Source organism: Xiphophorus hellerii, chromosome 20 (genome assembly GCF_003331165.1).
Source record: "Xiphophorus hellerii strain 12219 chromosome 20, Xiphophorus_hellerii-4.1, whole genome shotgun sequence".
Taxonomy (NCBI): domain Eukaryota; kingdom Metazoa; phylum Chordata; class Actinopteri; order Cyprinodontiformes; family Poeciliidae; genus Xiphophorus; species Xiphophorus hellerii.
In genome coordinates, this window is record NC_045691.1 from 20,998,969 (window position 1) to 21,017,934 (window position 18,966).

Below are 18,966 nucleotides of genomic sequence, written 5' to 3' on the forward strand. Positions count from 1 at the left end.
ATTAGCAACATTTTTAATAGCTTAATCATTTAAAACATCAATCCATCTATTGTCTATATTTTTATTCTTTCAGGGTTGAGTGGCTATTTTAATTCTTTAAATAGAAACAATTCTTTATAATATTTATAAGGATAAGAGCATTAGGTTTCCATGAAGTCTGAAATATTGAGGAACTACTTAGTAATAAGTTGTTTTTAGCAGTCATACTACAAACAAAAAAAAGGTGAAAAGGGAAGTATAATTATATAATTTTTATTTTTAATTCATATGACATAGAAAAAGAACTACAATGCATTTAAAATTTAACCTAGATTTGAATAGAAATAGAGTGGAAAAAGTGGGCTAAAATTAATTTAATTCATCTCATCTTTTACGTGTGACTTCCCTATACCAAAAAAGTTTCTCCAGAAAATTTACACCCGAATACCAATACTTAAAATTACTCAAGTAAAAATAGAAAGTACAGTTTAGTAAAAAAAAAAAAAACTCCTAAAATTATAATTTTTTTTCCCCAAAAAATTGACTCAAGTAAATGTCACTCACTAAACTATTCTCTATCCAGCTCTGCCTGTAACATGGTGGATATTTGATCCCTGTAAGACTTTCAGCAATATAATTTTCTTGTTGTCTAACAAGCCCTGTATCACATTAAATAATAAAATCAAGAAAAGCAATACTTTATATAAACTTACAATGGCCAAATGGCACCGAATAGTAGTGGGAAGAAATAAAGTATGGTGTGTTTGGGCGTGAGGTCGGCGGCGGGGCCTGGGTGGTGCCACTAACTGTAATTATGTCGCTGAAAGCTCCTCCTCCGTTCATTCTTAATCCCTCTGGCTCTGCCCGCTAATACTGCGGCTGAAATTCATCCACAAGGATCAGGCAGCCGCGCTACCAGAGCTCCCTGCTGACTTAATCCGCGCTTGGGACAGTGTTTTAACGCGCTTCCGGCGCGGTTTGGTTCCGAGAGACGGAGTCAAGTTTCCGGGAGAGTCCTGGAGGGCTCAGCCTGTCTTCCTGCTTGAACACCTGTGTGATTTTGACGGAGCGCTATCCCGGTGAGTTTAAAGGCCCTGCCACTGCCAGTCACTCCGCTTTCACATTATAATCCTCTCTGATGGATGCGCCCCCCTTTCAAAGGACGGCTTTAATTGCTGATTTATCTTCAGCTTGAGTTGATGATTAAGATAATGGGACATCACATTTTTCAAGCAGCTTGCCAACCTGTTGGTGCTGGGGTTGGTTTTGTTTATTATTATTACTATTATCTGCAGCTCCTGGTTAATAGTGCAACAGTTCAGCAGCCTGGTGCAACTTTTAAGACATGAAAACAAAGATATCCAGGCTACACAGTCTGGTTTGATTAACACTACTGATTGAAAAAAACAACTTCCAGTTGGCAGATTATTATCCCTGAAAAGAGGCGTGTTTCACATACCACTGGTATGCTGCAGTGCTTGGAATGGAGACAAACCAGTTCATGTAACAGACAAGCAGGGAGGAACTAAATCTGATGCTTTTTCTGTCAGACCGCTGACTGTCTGGTTATTGTTTGGTTTCTGGCTTGTCCCTGCAGGGACCATCATGGCCTCAGCTGATGACACAGAAGGTACCCTGACTCCTGTGGACTTTATCCAGCTGCAGCACTACATGGAAGGTGAGCTCTCTTCTTACATCTATGGCAATAATAAATACACTCAAGTTTGTAAAATTATATAAAAAAAAAGGTTAAATTTTTGATTGATTGATGTTTTTGTTTCATTTCTTATCAAACTTCAACTTATTTTTATGTAATTATATGCGTTTATGTTGCATGCTTATGTAGTCATTTTTGCTATAAACACCCTTTTAGCTGCCTTCAGTAGTTACATGTTTTTATTTAATCTCAGTGTAAATACAGCTGCTCTACGGAGAAGCTTAAAGCATGTTTAGATTATAAAACAGTGAAGTACTGTTCAATATAATCTGATGGAAAGAGAAGGACACCACAGCAAACTTACCATCACATGGTCTTCCATCTAAAGTGAGGAGAGTTTTATTCAGAAAATCAGCTGTCAGGCCCTTAGTAGCTCAGGAGGAGCATGGAAAAATATCTTTTTATAAGTGAAATAATCTGCCAGTGAAACAAGTACTTTTTTGTCAATATTAAGGACAAAAAGACTTAAAACAAGCTTCTGTATCTTGCTAAAAAGTTAGTTTTGTCTTATTTCAAGTGTAATAAGATATTTTCACTAGAAACTAGAGGGAAAAATGGTAAGATTTTGTGTTTCTGCAGTGTGTTAGAATGGCCCAGTCAAAGTGCAGCTTTAAATGTAATTGAGAACCTGCAGCAAGTTTTCAAAATCAATATCTGCGGATGCTCTCCACACTATTTTTTGCAGAAAAGGATGGATGGTCAGGAATATCTGTGTCTAGATGTGCAAAGCTGTCATAGACATCACCCAAAAGATGTGCAGGTCTAATTGCAGTGAAAGCGTTTCCAAGGACTGATTCAGGGGGGCTAAGAAAAAAATCATTTCCCCTCTAACTCACTGTTAGATGCTACTTGGAGAATTGTGGTTGCAACCAAGGTTCGCTAAAACTAACAAAATAAGGAAAGCTGAAATTGAGAAAACATTTTTGTTAGCTGAAATAAATAAAAACGGTAATTAATGGGGAAAAACTGAAACTGACTCGAACTATATTGTGCCTTTATATAAAACTAACTAAAATATACTGAAATTTTAGATATTATTCATTTTTGTGTTTATTAATCTATTTATTAGCCTTTTCAACTGTTATGAAATAGATTTTTTTCACCCGCACAAGCAGTTTACGTCAGCTGTCGATAAATTACGGCTCTCTCTACTCCTCCTGGCAGCACAATGGCGACAGCAAAAGTGGGAGAACGTACCAGTCATTTGGTTGATCAACAATAATTGAATAACGTTTTTGAAAATGGTATCTTCTGTAAAGTATTCATTACCCAATTGATATGTACACAATCACAATACAATACAATTTGGTTCATTTTTAGGTGCAGGATTCAAATAGGTCAAAGTAAAAATAAATGAAAAGCACTACTATAAATGATAGAAATTAACCCAAAACTAAGCAACATATAACTAATAATAACTAATAAAAACTAGCAAACACACTCTAAAAACTGAATTAGGCAAACGAAAAATCACAACCAAATAAAACTAAACTATAATGAGAAACCCAAAACTATTATATTGGTTGCAATTTAAGAAAAGTTTGCAAAAGTTCAAAGTGGGGCTTGATTACTTTTGTGAATTAGTGTAAACTGGTGTAAGCTGCTCAATAAGAGCTGAATAAAACCTCACATATACGGCAAGAGTGGACACACCCACCGTTCTCTTTGTGCGAGTGTCCAAATAGGTCAGTAATCCTGCACTTTCACAGACTGAAAACAGTCCAGTATTAGGAAAGGTCCATAAATGCTAATTAAGATAAGCGAGGTGAGCAAAGTCCATTCAGACGAGACCAGTCCACGCACCCATCAGATCGGCCATTAAATCCTGTTAAAAGTGACGGCGGCCTCCAGCGCCGTCTGACTGGGTGAACTGTGAACACGTCAACTCTCGTTCACCTTCTCTGGAGAAGCCATTAAACTGCAAGTGAACGCTGCGGCTCTGGGGTCACAGCTAATGCCGAATTATATGGGACCTCTTGACGGGGAAGCTGCACCGATCTAAAAATACTCTGTCTACTCAAAGGCTTTGGTAGAAATGAAATGGGTCTGTAGGCCTTTATTTGGATGCTGGATAATGAATGAATAGATAATTACATGTACCATGTGCTCAGAGGCGGTGTGTGTTTGCTCAGACTGTGGGACCCAAAGGAATGTTTTATAAACACACACACACACACACAGTTTATTCATGGCCCCACTTACTGATACTCCCACCTTTTAGTTGCTGCTTTAACAAGAACAAACCGTGTGTCTGATTTGGATTTGCAATTAGACATACTCAGTTGTATTGTCGGATTTGTTGTAATCAGTTCAGATGCAGGAAAGTTAACATTCATTTGAAGTTTATCACTTTGACGACTCCAAAATCCTCCTTGCAGAAAGCGGCTTGAGGGTCAAAGATGTGATTAAGGAGTTTCATCCAGGTGGCCGACACGCCAAGCACACTTCTGGAGAGGTAACTAATGATTTTTTTAATCAGTCCGTCCGTCCGTCCGTCCGTCCGTCCATCCGAGTTCAGACTAAATCCACCAATTCTTAATTTTGGAAAAACACTTAGTCTAAAACCAGATGTTAAATGTGTGATTAATGTCTGCTTTAACACACAAGTGAATATTGATTTGTCATGTGACTGTTGATCTTCTCCCTATTTGGTACTTTAGCACTTTTTCTTGTGCTACTTGGAGCAAAACCACTACAGGATGTTTCCAGTTTCATAACTAATGTCTGATAAAAGTTATTTTAGTGGAATTTTTCAGTTATCTGGTCTCATACAGGGATCAGAACAAAAACCTTTAGACATGCGGTGTACTACAAAATCTTTAGAAAATATGATTCAATTTAGACACTCAGAATTTTTATAATTACATTTCTTGATAATTTATAGAAATATTTAACTACCAGAAAAATGTAATTGATAAGCAAGGGTTCAAATACATGAGAAAAACCCAGATAAGGGGAAATTTGATTCAATTAATGTTTTTAAATATTTACTTTAAGCCTGTCACAATAAACAATAAATCAATTAATTGCATGCTAAATTAAAGTGAGCACTTCATAATCTAATTTACTTATTGTTGTTTTGGTTGTTTTTGTTTATTTATTTTGTATATTTAAAATGTTTCTCCAGTTCCAGTTGTAAATGTTCTTTAGGAATTAAACTTTTTTGGTCCTTGATATTTGCGTTATTCTGCCATTGTGATGATATTAGTTGAAAATGGTCTCAAAATGACAATATTATCATCCATCACAATTATTTCTAGGACAATTTTTTTTTCTCCAGCAACATTTGTCATTGTGACAGCAGTAATTATCTATTTGCTTGAATGCAGTCACCGTGTTTTGAATTTAAATTAAAAATGAATTTTTATCCTGGTTGTTGTAATAGAGCTGTGGAGTCAGTGTGAGTGTAGATGTGACCCTGTGTCTCTCCTCAGTGCCTCTGTCTGGAGGGCTTCTCTCTCTTCCTGAAGACTTACCTGGAAGTGGAGTACTTCCCTCCAAACTTCTGCCAAAAGCTCTTTAACTATTTTCAACAAGCAGAGCAAGACGGGTCTCCAAAAAGGTCCACGCCTCATGGAGGTAATTCATTAAAATACCTGAAATGTTTTCCGGGGCATCAGGATTAAATGTCTGCTGTTTATGCATGAGTGGGATTCTCAGTATTTCCTTAAGGAGATCAAATAAAGGAATGCTAAGGAGACTGTTTGCTCAGCGCCCCACTTGTTTGTTGGTTTTACTTTTGCTTTTTTTGTTTTTGTGTCACATGAAGACTTTGTGCCCGCAGGCACTGATTTCATTGACTAGCAGAAAGCTAACTGTGACGTTTTCTCCTATTTTACAAAAACTCTAAAGTCTAAAAGTGAAGTTGTCTTGTTTTAACCTCATGTAATGGATTGAAGTTTTCCAGTTGCTGCACAGTGTCTGTCCTTTCAGGTGGGGTTTTTCTTCGTGACGTTTCCTGCTACTTCTCGGTGCTGGAGGAAGGACAGCCACGGGAAAAGCTTGAGTGTTGGTTCAGTTTATGTTTTACTCTAGAACAGATTAATTAAAAATGATTGTGCAGAAATGACTCAGCTTTTTGTTTGGTTCCAGTTACCTTCAAACTTTATGACAAAGATGGAAATGGACTCTTGGACAGTTCTGTAAGTATGAATGGGACCTTTATGCTTTAATAGGAAAAGAAGAGACATATTTACTAATTTTCAAGTTACACTAGTTATAAATTAAAAACAAAATTATTGGAGATGCACCAATCAATGACCCACTGGTTAAATAATCTTCTTTCCTTTGATCAGCTGTGACTTGTTATCAAAAAACATGCAATGAAATACAGGAAAATAAGACTTTATTAGTCATTTAATGCAGAAAACCTAAGAATTCACATTATTATGTGTCTACAAATGCATTAATTAACAGCACCTATGTTAATTTTATGGAAATATATAGTCAGATAAGACCATTAAACCAACCATTTATCCACCTGCTTGTAGTTTTTAATTAAGTACTCCAAGTATCAATCGACCAGAGATCAAAATTAACCAGTACTCCCTCGACTATCTCTGATTGGTCAGTTTAAATACTGAAGAGTCAAAATCCAATCTCTGCATCAGAGACCTTAACCCTTCTTTTGAGAAATGTTGCACTTTTAACTTTTACTCCTTGCTACACTGGATGTTCTGGCTGTTTTTGTTTCTAATCTTTGTGTCATATATGTTTTTGCACACTGACTAAGATGGATAAGATTATGTAAAAACTCACCAGAATGGTCTCATCTCCAGGAAGTGGATCGTATAATTGCACAGATGATGCGAGCCGCTGATTACCTGGGCTGGGACGTGACTGAACTGAGACCAGTATAACTTCTGTTTCTATTCTTTGCTTCCCTTAATATGTGTACTATGAAGTATAAATGTCCTGTTTATAACTGGATAAAATTATGTTTTAGGTTCTCAAAGACATGATGACTGCAATAGATGTTGACGAAAGTGGGACTGTCAATCTGGAGGAATGGGTCAAGGGAGGCATGAACAATGTGCCTCTGCTTGTACTGCTTGGACTGAGGGTGAGACTTATTTAATTTATTTCAGTAAAATTTGTAAAGCTCACGTTTTGGAAACGTACAGTGATATGCTCCAGACTTTTATTTAGGTTCATTTTGGTGATTATGGCTTAAAAATAGAAATGAAAATATTTGGTTATCGTAAAATGTAAATATTAAGTAAGGCAAGTAAAAATAGATTTTTTTTAAAAATGGACAGACTTTATGTTTTGGTCTACACCAGGGGTGTCAAACTCCAGTCCTCAAGGGCCGCTGTCCTGCAGTTTTTAGATGTGCCACAGGTACAAAACACTGGAATGAAATGGCTTAATTACCTCCTCCTTGTGTAGATCAGTTCTCCACAGCCTTGCTAATGACCAAATTATTCTATTCAGGTGTGTTGCAGCAGAGGCACATCTAAAAGTTGCAGGGCAGTGGCCCTCCAGGACTGGAGTTTGACGCCTGCGCTCTACACAGTCATGAAAAAAGTGTAGCTTGAGCTTTCATATTACTTGAAAGTTTAATGGAAGAAAAGTTGCAGAAGAAGCCCAGATAACATACGGAGTGCATATATTACCTGTTATTTTGTTATTAAAAAACTATTTTTATAGATCTTAGGTGATATTCTAATTGCCTGAGAAAATGAGTCATTCATTAGCTGAAAGTCTTTATATTTGAACAAGATTACGCTGTGCACGAGTTCCACATTTTGAATTTAATTACTGAAATGAACTCAGTTTCGGTAATTCTCTAATGTATTGAGCTGCTCCTTTAATGTGGCCTTGAGTCTAAAAACTCAATCCGGTTCATTTCAGGACTCAACTCTTTATAAGTGTTTTTCTTTTGTCAGTAACTTTGCTTCTTCCTCTTTCTTCCTCACCCACAGATGACTGAGAAGGACGGCCAGCACATCTGGAGGCTGAAACATTTCAACAAACCCACCTACTGCGGCGTGTGTGAGAACATGCTGCTCGGCCTCGGCAAGCAAGGACTCTACTGCAACTGTAAGAGCTCGCAGCTGCCAGCAGGGGGCAGCCAAGCTCCTTCAGGTTTTCTTACCTGGTCTGCTGATGTGTTTTCTGTAAGCAGCTCTCTTGTTTGTTTGTTGTTGTCTTTTTATCTTGTAGGTTGTGCTTACACTGTCCACAACCAGTGTGCCAACAAGAACCCTGAGCCATGCGCTCGGACCTTCGTCAAAACCAAAGAGGAAATTGGCGTAAGGAACACAAACCTCACTTTTTATTTCCACTTCAACCAGTTTGGTTTTATTTCTGCTTTCCAGCTTTGTTTATAAGTGAATTTCAATTTTACATTAAATCACAGCTCCAGATGTGTTTAAGACAGTATTGTTGCCTCACTTCTTGTTTTTTACCCAACAGCGTCTGTAAACACTTTGACTACAGAGACCATAATAGTGTATTAGTCAGCCAGTGCAGCCCATCAGTGTTTTTTAAGTGCGGATTACAGCTGGTACAGTCTGCTCTGTGCAGCTGGTAAATGTCCTAATTCTGCATAAGGACAGACAATATTCTGCTCCATCTCCTTTTCAGCGTGTGGCGTCAGTGCCACAGCTTACAGGTTTTTACAGAGTCATGTTGCAGACCTCAGCAGTGGGCTGAACAGACGTGCTTTTGTCTTCAGGAGGAAGGAGTATTAGAAACAGGCTTTAATGGTGTTGTGTGTACAGTGGGATCATTTGTTGGCACGCCTGGTAAAAATATTTAAAGGGAAAAAAAAAAGGCTTAACTGTTGTGTCGATGCACAAAAATCTAACATTTAATTTAGTTCATTCAGTTGGTAAGAAAATCAATGTTAAGAAATAATAGTTACAATTGTTAGTAATCTCTAAAATACATGAAACTAAAAGATTTTTTAGAATTATGCTTTACTTTTTATGCTTTTTCAGAGTTTTTAAGCTCTGATGTGATTTTTACTGGAGCTTTTAGTGTTTCTAGTGGGGAAATTCAGTTCCATCGTTCAAGGAAAATGCAAGAAATCAAACCATATTGATATTTCGTTAATGAGAGCCTGACTCTTCACACATTGTAGATTTAGAGAAAATTTGCAAAGAGAAATAGTCAAAGACCTCTCCATTTATACTGCAACTTTATGAAATGTTAAAGGAAAAGTTCAGGATAAAAAGCAGGATCAATAAACCTGCTTTTAAAAACTGTTGATTTGTCATACATTTTTTCTTTTATTTCTTTGTTTCATGATGTTCTTTTCGCTGTATTATATTCTTAATTTTGCTGTAAATGTTGTTGATGAAACTGAGAATTAAATTAAAAATAAAAGACAACATACTGTCCTGTTGGCAAAAGGGACTTTGACAAAGGTATTGGCAGCAAAGATGCCAATAATTGTGCCATTGTTGGATATTATTAAGAACAATTATTTCTTCATAAGGTATTTTTTCCACAATGAATCAATGTGGTGTTGGGTTTTTCAGTGAAAGATAAAAAGATTATTATTTTCGAGTGGTTCACAATTTTTCACACATCTTCACAAGGTGAATGTTTATCAAAAAATGTAAAATCGGAGCTGCCCAAACCTTCCACAGCTGGTCTGTAATGACTCTTTTAAGTTAGTTTTATCATTTATTTAGAACATGAACTTTCAGACCCATCGGTTTTTAAATGAATAAAATGAAAATGCAACAGAATACTTTTGTTTTACTTCAGAAAGCAACTCATGACTGGATCAAAGCTGACTGTAATGCCACTAAGTGTCAGGTCTGCTTCAAGAAGATCAAAACTTTAGCAGGGAAGCACTGCGTGTGGTGCCAGGAGATGGTGAGGACGATTCTTTGGATACTTTGGCATAAAACCTGAAGGTAGACAGGGTCGTGTTTGGTAACCAAATCTGGTTTATTTTTAAGCGCCATGATGAGTGTGTTGTGCCCGGTGTACCGAAATGTGACTGTGGCGATCTGAAGGATCATATTTTGCCGCCATGGGTCATCTACCCCGTCTCAAAGGTAAAATGAGAAAACACGTTTTCGCTTTACATTTACGATCCTTGCAGTTGACTTTTTGTTGGTGCTGCAGGAGGAAGACACCAACCTGTTGAGCGTCACTCCTGACGGCCACATCCTGCAGGTCTGGTACCACTGAATCTGTTCAGCATCGCAATTTATCATCTCAATACCACTGCCTCTGGTAGAGCTTTTATTGTTAATGTTAGCCTCTTTTTCCCATCTGAAATTAGTTTTGCTCTGTATTTGGGATCATTGCATTGTTGGAACGCCCTGTTGTATTTTAACCATCTGACATTAGACGTATATTAAACTACAAACAGCTGAAATAGTCATATTCCTGTCCACAGTTTTGTGAGTTTAACCTTGACATGGAGAGTACCGACTGAGAAAGAATCACCTGCTCCAAAATGAAGACTTTTAAGCTAAAACAATGATTTTAGCTTTAACAAGAAGTATGATTTAAGGAGTCAAAGTGAAGTTTTATAACCTAAGAACACTGAATCAACTATGAAGCACGGCGGTGGCAGAATCATGCTGAGAGTCTGTTTCGATACTATTAGTATATGCTCTTCCACCTCACCCCAAATCAACAAATAAATGCTTGAAACTGAGACATCACTAAATGTTCTGACGGGACAATGATCCCAAAACTGATTTTGAAAAGAATAAATCTTTTTTTACAGACTTCTGGAGTTACTCTGAACTCAATTTAACAGACTGGAAATAAGTCAATTAAATTATTTGAGGCAAAAAAATGTTAAATATGTAATCAGAAATATTCTGGAAGCTTGTTGAAAGCTACAAAAGTTGTGACTCAGGTGAAGGACATCAATCCAGATACTAGTGGGGATGTACTGTATTTGAGTCTGTGCTCAAAATTTTGATGCACTGTGGAAAATCCAAAATATTTCTAGCTTTGCCATACAATTCTTGTGTTAGAAATTCACTAAAGCTGCATATTGTGATATACAGTATGTTCACTGTGAAAACGAATATTTCAAATATACAGTATATACAAGTGTATGTAAGCTGCTGACCATGGCTGTATGTAAACAGACACATTTATCCAAAATCCGAACTAATCCTGTGCTTTTCAGATTACTGAAAAGCGATTGAATTTCTTCTGCCTTTTTCAGATTGCTAATATTCTCGGGACTCATCCTCTGCTGGTATTTGTCAATCCTAAAAGTGGAGGGAAGCAGGGCGAACGGTGAGCAACTCAGAAACAATTCAGTTCAACAAACTATGAGTGAACACGTTCATCTAAAAAATGAGGAAAGTCAAATATTTTTTGTCATTTCAGAAAGTGAAACTCACTTACAGCAACTAAACTTGGTGATATATTTACATTTATGACAATGTTAACATTTTTTGACACAATTTCGGGTTTTCATTTTCTGTAAGTCATAATTATCAAAATTACCAAAAAAAAAGGCTAAAAATATCTCACTTTGTGTAATGAATTTTGATAATGAGTTTCACTTTCGAGAGACAAAAATATTGAACTTTTTCCTAATATAAATTTTTAGATGTACCTGGAATTTAATAGATCCTCCATGTTTTTACTTACTGTGTTGCTGCTTTATCCTGTGGGCTGACCTCAGTTTAATAGTGATGGATATTTTCATGCCTGGTGTTTTGTGCAGAGTTCTCAGGAAGTTTCAGGGCCTGCTGAATCCACGTCAGGTTTACAACTTAAACAACGGCGGTCCCATTAGAGGGTACAGTGAACCAGCGATGTACAAGCTCATTATGCGCATCTTTTAAAGGATTTTTAAAAAATAAATGCAAAATTTGTTCTTTTAGATTGCACTTCTTTCGAAATCTGCATCAATTTAACATCTTGGTGTGTGGGGGAGACGGCACAGTCGGGTGGCTCCTGGATGCAATAGGTGTTATGAATCCTTCTGACTTTATAAGAGAAGATTGGAAGAGCTGACACTTTACAGAAATAATGAAATACTTGTGATTTCAGATAAAATGAACATCTCAGTGCATCCTCCGGTTGCTGTGCTTCCCCTGGGAACTGGGAACGACATGGCTCGCTGCCTACGCTGGGGAGGAGGTAAAAAACAAAACGTGAACCACTGCAAGCATCTGTAGCTCAAAAATGGGGATTAAAGTTGAAACTCTTCTCGTAAATCTGGCAAGGATACGAGGGGTCTGACCTGAAGGAAACCCTGAAGGAGGTTAAAGACAGTCAGCAGATCCCTCTGGATCGCTGGAGCATCAAGGTGACGCCGAAAAACCCACAGGATGCAGGAGACCCCGTCCCATACGAGATCATGAACAACTATTTCTCTATTGGAGTGGTGAGGGGCATCGCACAATCATTCATGCAGTTCCCTCAAACACAAACTGTTGCTGCTGCGCTCATAGATTTGAGCTAAAATGTGATTTAATTAAAAGTGAATGTGTGTACATGCGTGCAGGATGCTTCCATTGCTCATCGTTTTCACTCCATGAGAGAGAAACATCCACAAAAGTTCAACAGCCGGTGAGGACTCTCGTAAGAGGGCGTTATTATCCTCAATTACCCTCTTTCTTCTGGGTTTAGATGAGTCAAAATTCAACCAATCTTGTGGTATCCTGATCCACAGGATTGGTTCAGGATACCACAAGATCCCGAACCAATCCTGATCAGGCCTTGGTTTTCTGTTTAAGATCTTGTGATTCAACATGTTCAGGATTTGTGTTTGGTAATTTATGTTTACATTAAACACAATAAAAGTAAAAATTTCATGTAAATCTCTGTTACTAAAACTGAGTCAGGAAACAATTGAAAACATTTTCTCTTTTTTCCCCCCCAAGAATGAAGAACAAGCTTATGTACTTTGAGTTTGCTACTTCTGAGTCCTTCTCATCCTCCTGCAAGAATCTGAAGGATTGTCTCAGCATTACGGTAAGAGTTTGAACTTAAATCAGACTCTGCCGCTTTCACAGTTAGAGGTGTTCGATACTGGATATTCTGATATTATACAAAATAAAAACAGGGTCAGTATCACCTATTCCAATAGCTGATATTTAAGTATCGCATATCATCAAACCTCTGACTTTTTTAGACATTTGTGTTTTATTTTCCTTTCAATTTTTTTGTTAAAACCTGGGACAAAATTAAATAGTTTATAGGTGTCTATGAAATACTTTAACATGCTTACATGATAAACAGAAAATAATAGAAAAACAAAACAAATTTGTGTGCATTGTTTCCTAAATAAACAAAGAGCAAAAAAAAATAAAATGATCTGAGAGCAAATCAAAGCAAATTACAATACAAATATAAAATAAAATGTCAACAGGGAATCTGAAACTAAAGTAATGTATTGTTATTGATATTATAGATATTTTGTATTGATCCGCCCACCTTTAGTTACCGTACCTAAAACTAATACCAAATATATCGTGTCTGCAGCAGAATATTTCTCCAGAAACAGGAAACAGATACACGTTCTTCTATATCTGAGAGGTTTCTGTGCCTTCCCCGTCAGGTACAGCCTCTCTGTGTAAGAGGATCTGCAGTCCTGTTCAATATGTTTAATCTGACAGCATAATTGACACACAGTGCAATGAAAATGGTCACAAAATCCAGGCTCACAGTGACCAGCGAAAAACACACAGATATAAACCCTCTAAAACAGAAGCTAGCACCTTTTCCTCTTTAGTGGTGCTTCTCTTTCACAGCAATAAAAATATATTTTGCATTTATAAAGTGCATTGCAGCTTAAAATATTTCACAACTTTATTCTACCGGGAATTAGTCGACATGCAGAATTTGAAGGTGAGCGTACTTCGTCACAGCTGTGAGCTTTATTGCTCAGCACAAACCAGCCTCTTTGCACATTGGTGCAGCTGATATTGATGTGGATATGGCGGATGTTTCAATGCAGCTGCTTGCTGATGATATCCTTCTACGTTGTCTTTGGTTTTCCATAGTGCTGTGGAAAACCTCTGAACCTGGGCAATTCTTTAGAGGGCATAGCCGTCCTCAACATACCCAGCATGCACGGCGGCTCCAACCTCTGGGGTGAGTCTAAGAAAACTGATGGCGCTCCTGAAGCGGTGCACGGTGAAGTCATCACCGACCATGAACTTCTCAAAACAGCCACACAAGGTGAGTCTCTTTAAGCGACCGTTCGGCTCCAGCAATGTCCGAGAAACCCGTGTAAATCTGTACTGGTTTATTTCATGCTTTACTTTAGATATAAGCGATAAACGTTTCGAGGTGGTGGGGCTGGAAGGAGTCTTGGAGATGGGACAGATCTACACTGGACTGAAAAGCGCTGGACACCGACTGGCGCAGACCTCCGAAATCACCATCAGGTTTGAAACTTAAAGATAAAATGAACTCCTGTTAGTTTATCTGTGTCCTAAAAACAATTGATGACATCAGAATGAACAAAATGGTCTATAGTTATTGTTTCCTCCTCCTCTGAGGTTGACCGGCTGCTCTGCTTTGTTGATCCTGAAAATAAGTAAATGCTGATTGGGACCCGATTTTTTTTCCTTACAAATGTCTTACGGTTTTTCCTGTTTTTGCTTGTTTTTTGCTGTATTTTCAAATATTATTACGACTTACTGTGTTTAAGTTTTGCTGTCTTTAATTTCCATGTGCAGCACAACCAAAGCTCTGCCCATGCAGATTGACGGGGAGCCCTGGATGCAGCCGCCGTGTGAGGTGAGTAACTATAAATGTTCTCATTTCTATTGGGATTTCATGTGATAGACCAACACTAAGTAGTTAATGTCTGTAACGTGATAAGATAATTTTATTTCCTCAAAGGGAAATTGGTTTCGCAGTCAGCAAAGAACAATTTTATTGAAAGATTGTACAAATCACAAGGCAATACTACAAATAATTTCTCAAATACAAAACTGAAATTAGAGGAATATGTGCAAAGAAAAAAGAAAACAAACTAAAAGAAGAAACAAAAATAAACATTGAATATTGCTGCAAAACTGTTAAGTTATGTTCAATAATGTTGAGACGTTTCTTAGCAATAAGATTACTTTAAGGTTTTTTCCATAACATTGAGACTCGCAGAGAAAAACACAAAACATTTTCTTACATTTGGATTTGGATTTTTCGGGAATTAGAAGAGTGACACACAAACAATGACAAAATGCAAAGCAATTTTACTACAAAGTTCAGAACACACCCTTTTGGTTTTAAAAAGACATTTTAAATAAGTAGACACAAAAATGTTGTCCATCTTGTATTTTCAGATTCAGATAACTCACAAGAGCCAAGCTACTATGCTCATGGCTGCACCCACCAAACCGACCAGCTTCTTTCAATTCAAGTAGACATCGGATCTGCCACATCCGCCGGTCTGCAGGGGGTCACAGCTGAGTATTAAACGCTGACACTGAACATAAGTGACTGTGTTTTATCCTGTGTGTTCTTTGTGTTCTTTCCCTGACGTGGTTTTAATTTACCCGCTTGAACTACTTGAAACAACTGTAACTTTGCATGTCTTGAGTCTGAATTGCTGCTTCTGTGTGCCAATTTAAATGTAATTCAACCTGTGTTTGTAAATGGAACCGTAAAATATTCCCTACACTAAAGAGGAATATGAGTTCACTGTGTCTATTTTATGCTGTGATAATGGTCTGTGGTAAAAAAATGTTTACAGTGGTGTATTGTCAGGTTTCCTCTGTTCTCAATGCAGCTTGTAGTGAAGCGGCCTTGTCTCGGCCTCCAGGTTCTCCCGGCAGCTCGCTCACTCTTCATAAAACTCACCGTCAGTGTTTATCCCTTTAACATAAGGAAAGTCAACAACGATGCCAATGTTTTACTTAAGAAATATGCTCTTCTCAATGTCTGGGTTGTATTGCTTTATTGTTTAATAGCTTGCTTAAATGTTGCTTTTATAAAACGGCATTCCTCCATATTTAGTACAAATTAGACGAGTTGTAGGGGTTCATGCATGTAAATTACTTGATGATTTACTTTTGCAAAGTCAATAAGACTGTGATGCTCTTTTACAAAAACATTCAATATTTCTGGAAATCAATTTATGCCAAAATGTGGAGGAATGAAGCCAAAATGTGATTATTTTTTTTTGGAACGTTGTAAATTATTTGTTCTTATCAATCAAATGCAAGTCCTGTTTTGAATATATAGGTTACTTGTGCACTTGTGAGTACGTGTGCATTTATGTATTATGTTAAATATCAAACTGTGTATCTGTCATTTGAATGTTTCTGGTGTTTGTTTTCCTTTTCAATGAACCTGGTGCAGCGTCAGATTTGAAAGTTGTACTGAAATCATCCTAAAGGCTAGTAATGGTTTCATTCTTCCTTCCAGTCCCTGAATTCATTAGGTTTTGACTCTCTTCCTTATCTCCATCTTTCATACAACACCACAGCTTCAAACATTGATGGTCACCTTTATTGTCTCCTTTGGTACAAATGTTACTGAAAAAGTACTGAAAATATTATTTTACAAAAGCATCTTCATCCTGCGCTAAAATAAATAATACAGGAAAAGAGTCCCAGACTAAAAAATATTTGTATTTTTTGGTTTTGTGAACATTCATTCTCAATACATTGTTCAACAAATTAAATTTTTTGCCAACGGCAGAGCAATTGGTCCTTTCTTACAGATGGCGAGCAGAGAGTTGCAGTCAAGTATGCGTTTGATGGTTACCATGGTGACCACAACATGCCACTCTGTGGATTTTATTTTTTTTTACGTTGCTGTTGACGAGTCAAAGTTTTTTCCGTTCGCACATTGTAGTTAAGCAAAGCGCTGCGCAAACTGTAAGATCACCATTAGTGTCAGATAAACCTGTCATGTCATAACTGTGAAACAAGAATTTAAAGATTAGTAATAAATTCCTGCTAACTTTGACCAACTTCAAAATGAAAAATATAAATAAATATATTACATTTCTTTTTAAAGAATTGCTATGGGTGCTAATAACTCTGTTATTAATAAAAATATTTCCTTATTTTGAAAGAAATTTACTCAAATTAAAGATTGGGTTTGTCAGAGGAAGATTGAAATAATTTTAAAATAGTTTACATTTATTTATCGTGTTGTTACCAGAAGTTTACTAATGCATTAGATATGATTTTTGATGTGTTAAAATTAAAAAAACTACTTTTACATATAAAATTATCCATGCACTTTTACTTAATGTTTACCAGATATATTGGTTGTTGATTGCATATTTCATTCAGGTATGTAGATTAGTGGTGTCCAAACTTTTTGCCCGGGGTCCAAAAGTGGCAAATCTAAATTTACTGGTGGGCCACAAAATTCATTAAACTAAAAATACTGAAATTAGGTTGTGATTTTTTTTCTTTACTTTTTATTTATTTACTTAGCTTTACCTGCTCAACAAAAACTTTTTTTTAAAAATAAAATCTGTATGTCATTAAAGATCCAAAACATAAGAAGGGATTTGGACTGTTACCTTATTAAAAGAAAAATAGACAGTTTGCAATTTCTTTGGGTCATCAATTGTTTTGTTTGTTTTGTTAGCACAATTTTTACCATTCTATACTTGTGGTTAGGAACCAAACAAAATAATTTCAAGGGCCACTAATGGCCCCCAGCCCACACTTTGGACACCCCTCTAGTAGATAGTCACTTTTATTATTTTCACACTTTTCAGAAAGTTTTCAGTTTCCCGCCGAGCAAACTTCAAAGTTTAAAGCACGCTCAATTAAAGTATGCAGCATATCATAAGTTAGCAGCGGCTGAATCAGTTCACCGAGTTGAGCATTTATTCATCAGCGAATGCATGTGGGAGGCATAACCTCATGTGCTGCCCACTTAATGAAATTCTAAGTTGGAGTTGGTGAAATCTTATTACAAACATTGCAGCCCACAGCGAGGCAGGCTTCGCAGCAGTGTGGGAGGAAGAGCAGGAAGGCTGTAATCCACAATAGTGAGGTAAAAACCCAAGAGGTTCAGAGCGATGCGGCTGCCAGGATCAAAGGAGGAGGCTCTGACATAAAGGACGGTAGATGATGCAGAGAGAAACGATGCCTGATATTTCCATACATATATTTCTAGTAGACCTATTGACATGAAATTTATATCAGACACTGGTAGCAAACTAAGTAATTCATACTTTTCAGAAAAGCTTTTGTTGACGCTGACAGCTTCAAGGTCTCTCCTGTATGGTTATACAAGTAGCATGTGTTTAGGTGGGATTTTAACTCATCTTTCCATACAACCTGACTCAGATTTCTGGGTTTTTCTTTATATTTCAATTGAATTCAAATCGAGTACTCTGTTCTATCAGCTTTATTTTCTGTCTGTGAAATCAGTTTAAGGCTTTGGCTTAAGATTCTGGCATGATACTGAAAGGCAGTCACAAATCTTGTTGGTCTTACTTTTGAACCTCAGCGTTAGTTTGGTGTTTGATGTAGAAGCAAGAAATATGCGATGACATGCAAACATCTGACCGAACATTATTGTACCAGTATTTCATATTTTATCTAAATATTCTGGAGCAACCTTCAAATGTCCTTTAACATGTTTTTTTTCTTTCTTTGTTTTCAGTCTTTTGCAGTGAACATGCACAGAGTTACTTTACGAAAACACTGCACATAATAATTTAAAGTGATTCTAAAGGTTTCTAAGTGGTCTTTTGCACTTGACTGACTGTCCTGATTATTATTTTGACTCCTATGTCAGAAATCTGTTTCATTGTGAAATTATGTTCTCTCTGTTTCCAGATTATGGCCCAATAAGACTCACTAAAACATCCTAAGTTTTGTTTTACAACAAGAAAGCTGCAAAGGTCTCCAGGAGCTCTTTCCCTTGATCAATTATGGTATTGTTATAATAGGCTGTCAAAAACTTAAGGAATAAAGTTTTTTGGAAGTGTAAAATCACTTCAGGTGTTAATATTGTGTGAATTTGATGACGAAAGCCCCATTGGAAATACATTTACTGAGAAGTATGATGAGGTGCTTGATATTATCCTGCTAAATAAGAAGAATTTTGGTTGAATTCCAAATTAATTTAACTGATTAAACTGTAAAATCTTATACTAGAGGACTGCTTCCCCGCATTTAACTTAAGCTGACAGACAAACATATGGTAACTATTTAGGAACACCTCATTGAGAGTTATCAACACCCCATCATCACAGCACTGTATGTTTGACAGCCAGTCCAAGATATTACACAAAGATAATTACCTGCAGTTAGTAACCTTTATTAGATTACTAGTGAGGTAAATTTGACTCTGTTAATATGATAAGATCACTTATAAAAGTACTTGACCATGTGATA

The 18,966-nt window shown here is 36.9% G+C and overlaps 1 protein-coding gene across 2 annotated transcripts; it reads left to right on the plus strand.

Moving 5' to 3' along the window:
* Nucleotides 1-820: 820 nt before the first annotated feature.
* On the plus strand, nucleotides 821-18,577 carry dgkab (diacylglycerol kinase, alpha b). 2 transcript variants are annotated; one of them, XM_032549099.1, is made up of 24 exons: nucleotides 821-1,058; nucleotides 1,577-1,657; nucleotides 4,075-4,151; nucleotides 5,131-5,275; nucleotides 5,630-5,704; nucleotides 5,789-5,838; nucleotides 6,475-6,549; nucleotides 6,642-6,758; nucleotides 7,621-7,738; nucleotides 7,862-7,950; nucleotides 9,416-9,526; nucleotides 9,613-9,711; nucleotides 9,782-9,832; nucleotides 10,848-10,921; nucleotides 11,358-11,432; nucleotides 11,518-11,603; nucleotides 11,687-11,776; nucleotides 11,863-12,023; nucleotides 12,144-12,208; nucleotides 12,523-12,613; nucleotides 13,645-13,822; nucleotides 13,911-14,031; nucleotides 14,326-14,386; nucleotides 18,406-18,577. In XM_032549099.1, exons 2-24 carry the CDS (start codon nucleotides 1,585-1,587, stop codon nucleotides 18,418-18,420), a joined length of 2,097 nt encoding a protein of 698 aa, XP_032404990.1. In that variant the 5' UTR covers nucleotides 821-1,058; nucleotides 1,577-1,584; the 3' UTR covers nucleotides 18,421-18,577. The 2 variants fall into 2 exon arrangements, with proteins under 2 accessions (XP_032404990.1, XP_032404989.1); XM_032549098.1 differs by lacking the exon at nucleotides 18,406-18,577 and adding an exon at nucleotides 14,935-16,289 and having other exon boundaries at nucleotides 822-1,058.
* The last annotated feature ends 389 nt before the right edge of the window (nucleotides 18,578-18,966 follow it).

Coding starts and splice junctions, on each gene's coding strand:
- dgkab (XM_032549098.1), top strand. CDS start 1,585: ATGGCCTCAGCTGATGACACAGAAGGTACCCTGACTCCTGTGGACTTT. Junction 7,739..7,861: donor GCAAGGACTCTACTGCAACT/GTAAGAGCTCGC, acceptor TTTATCTTGTAG/GTTGTGCTTACACTGTCCAC. Junction 9,712..9,781: donor TCATCTACCCCGTCTCAAAG/GTAAAATGAGAA, acceptor TTGGTGCTGCAG/GAGGAAGACACCAACCTGTT.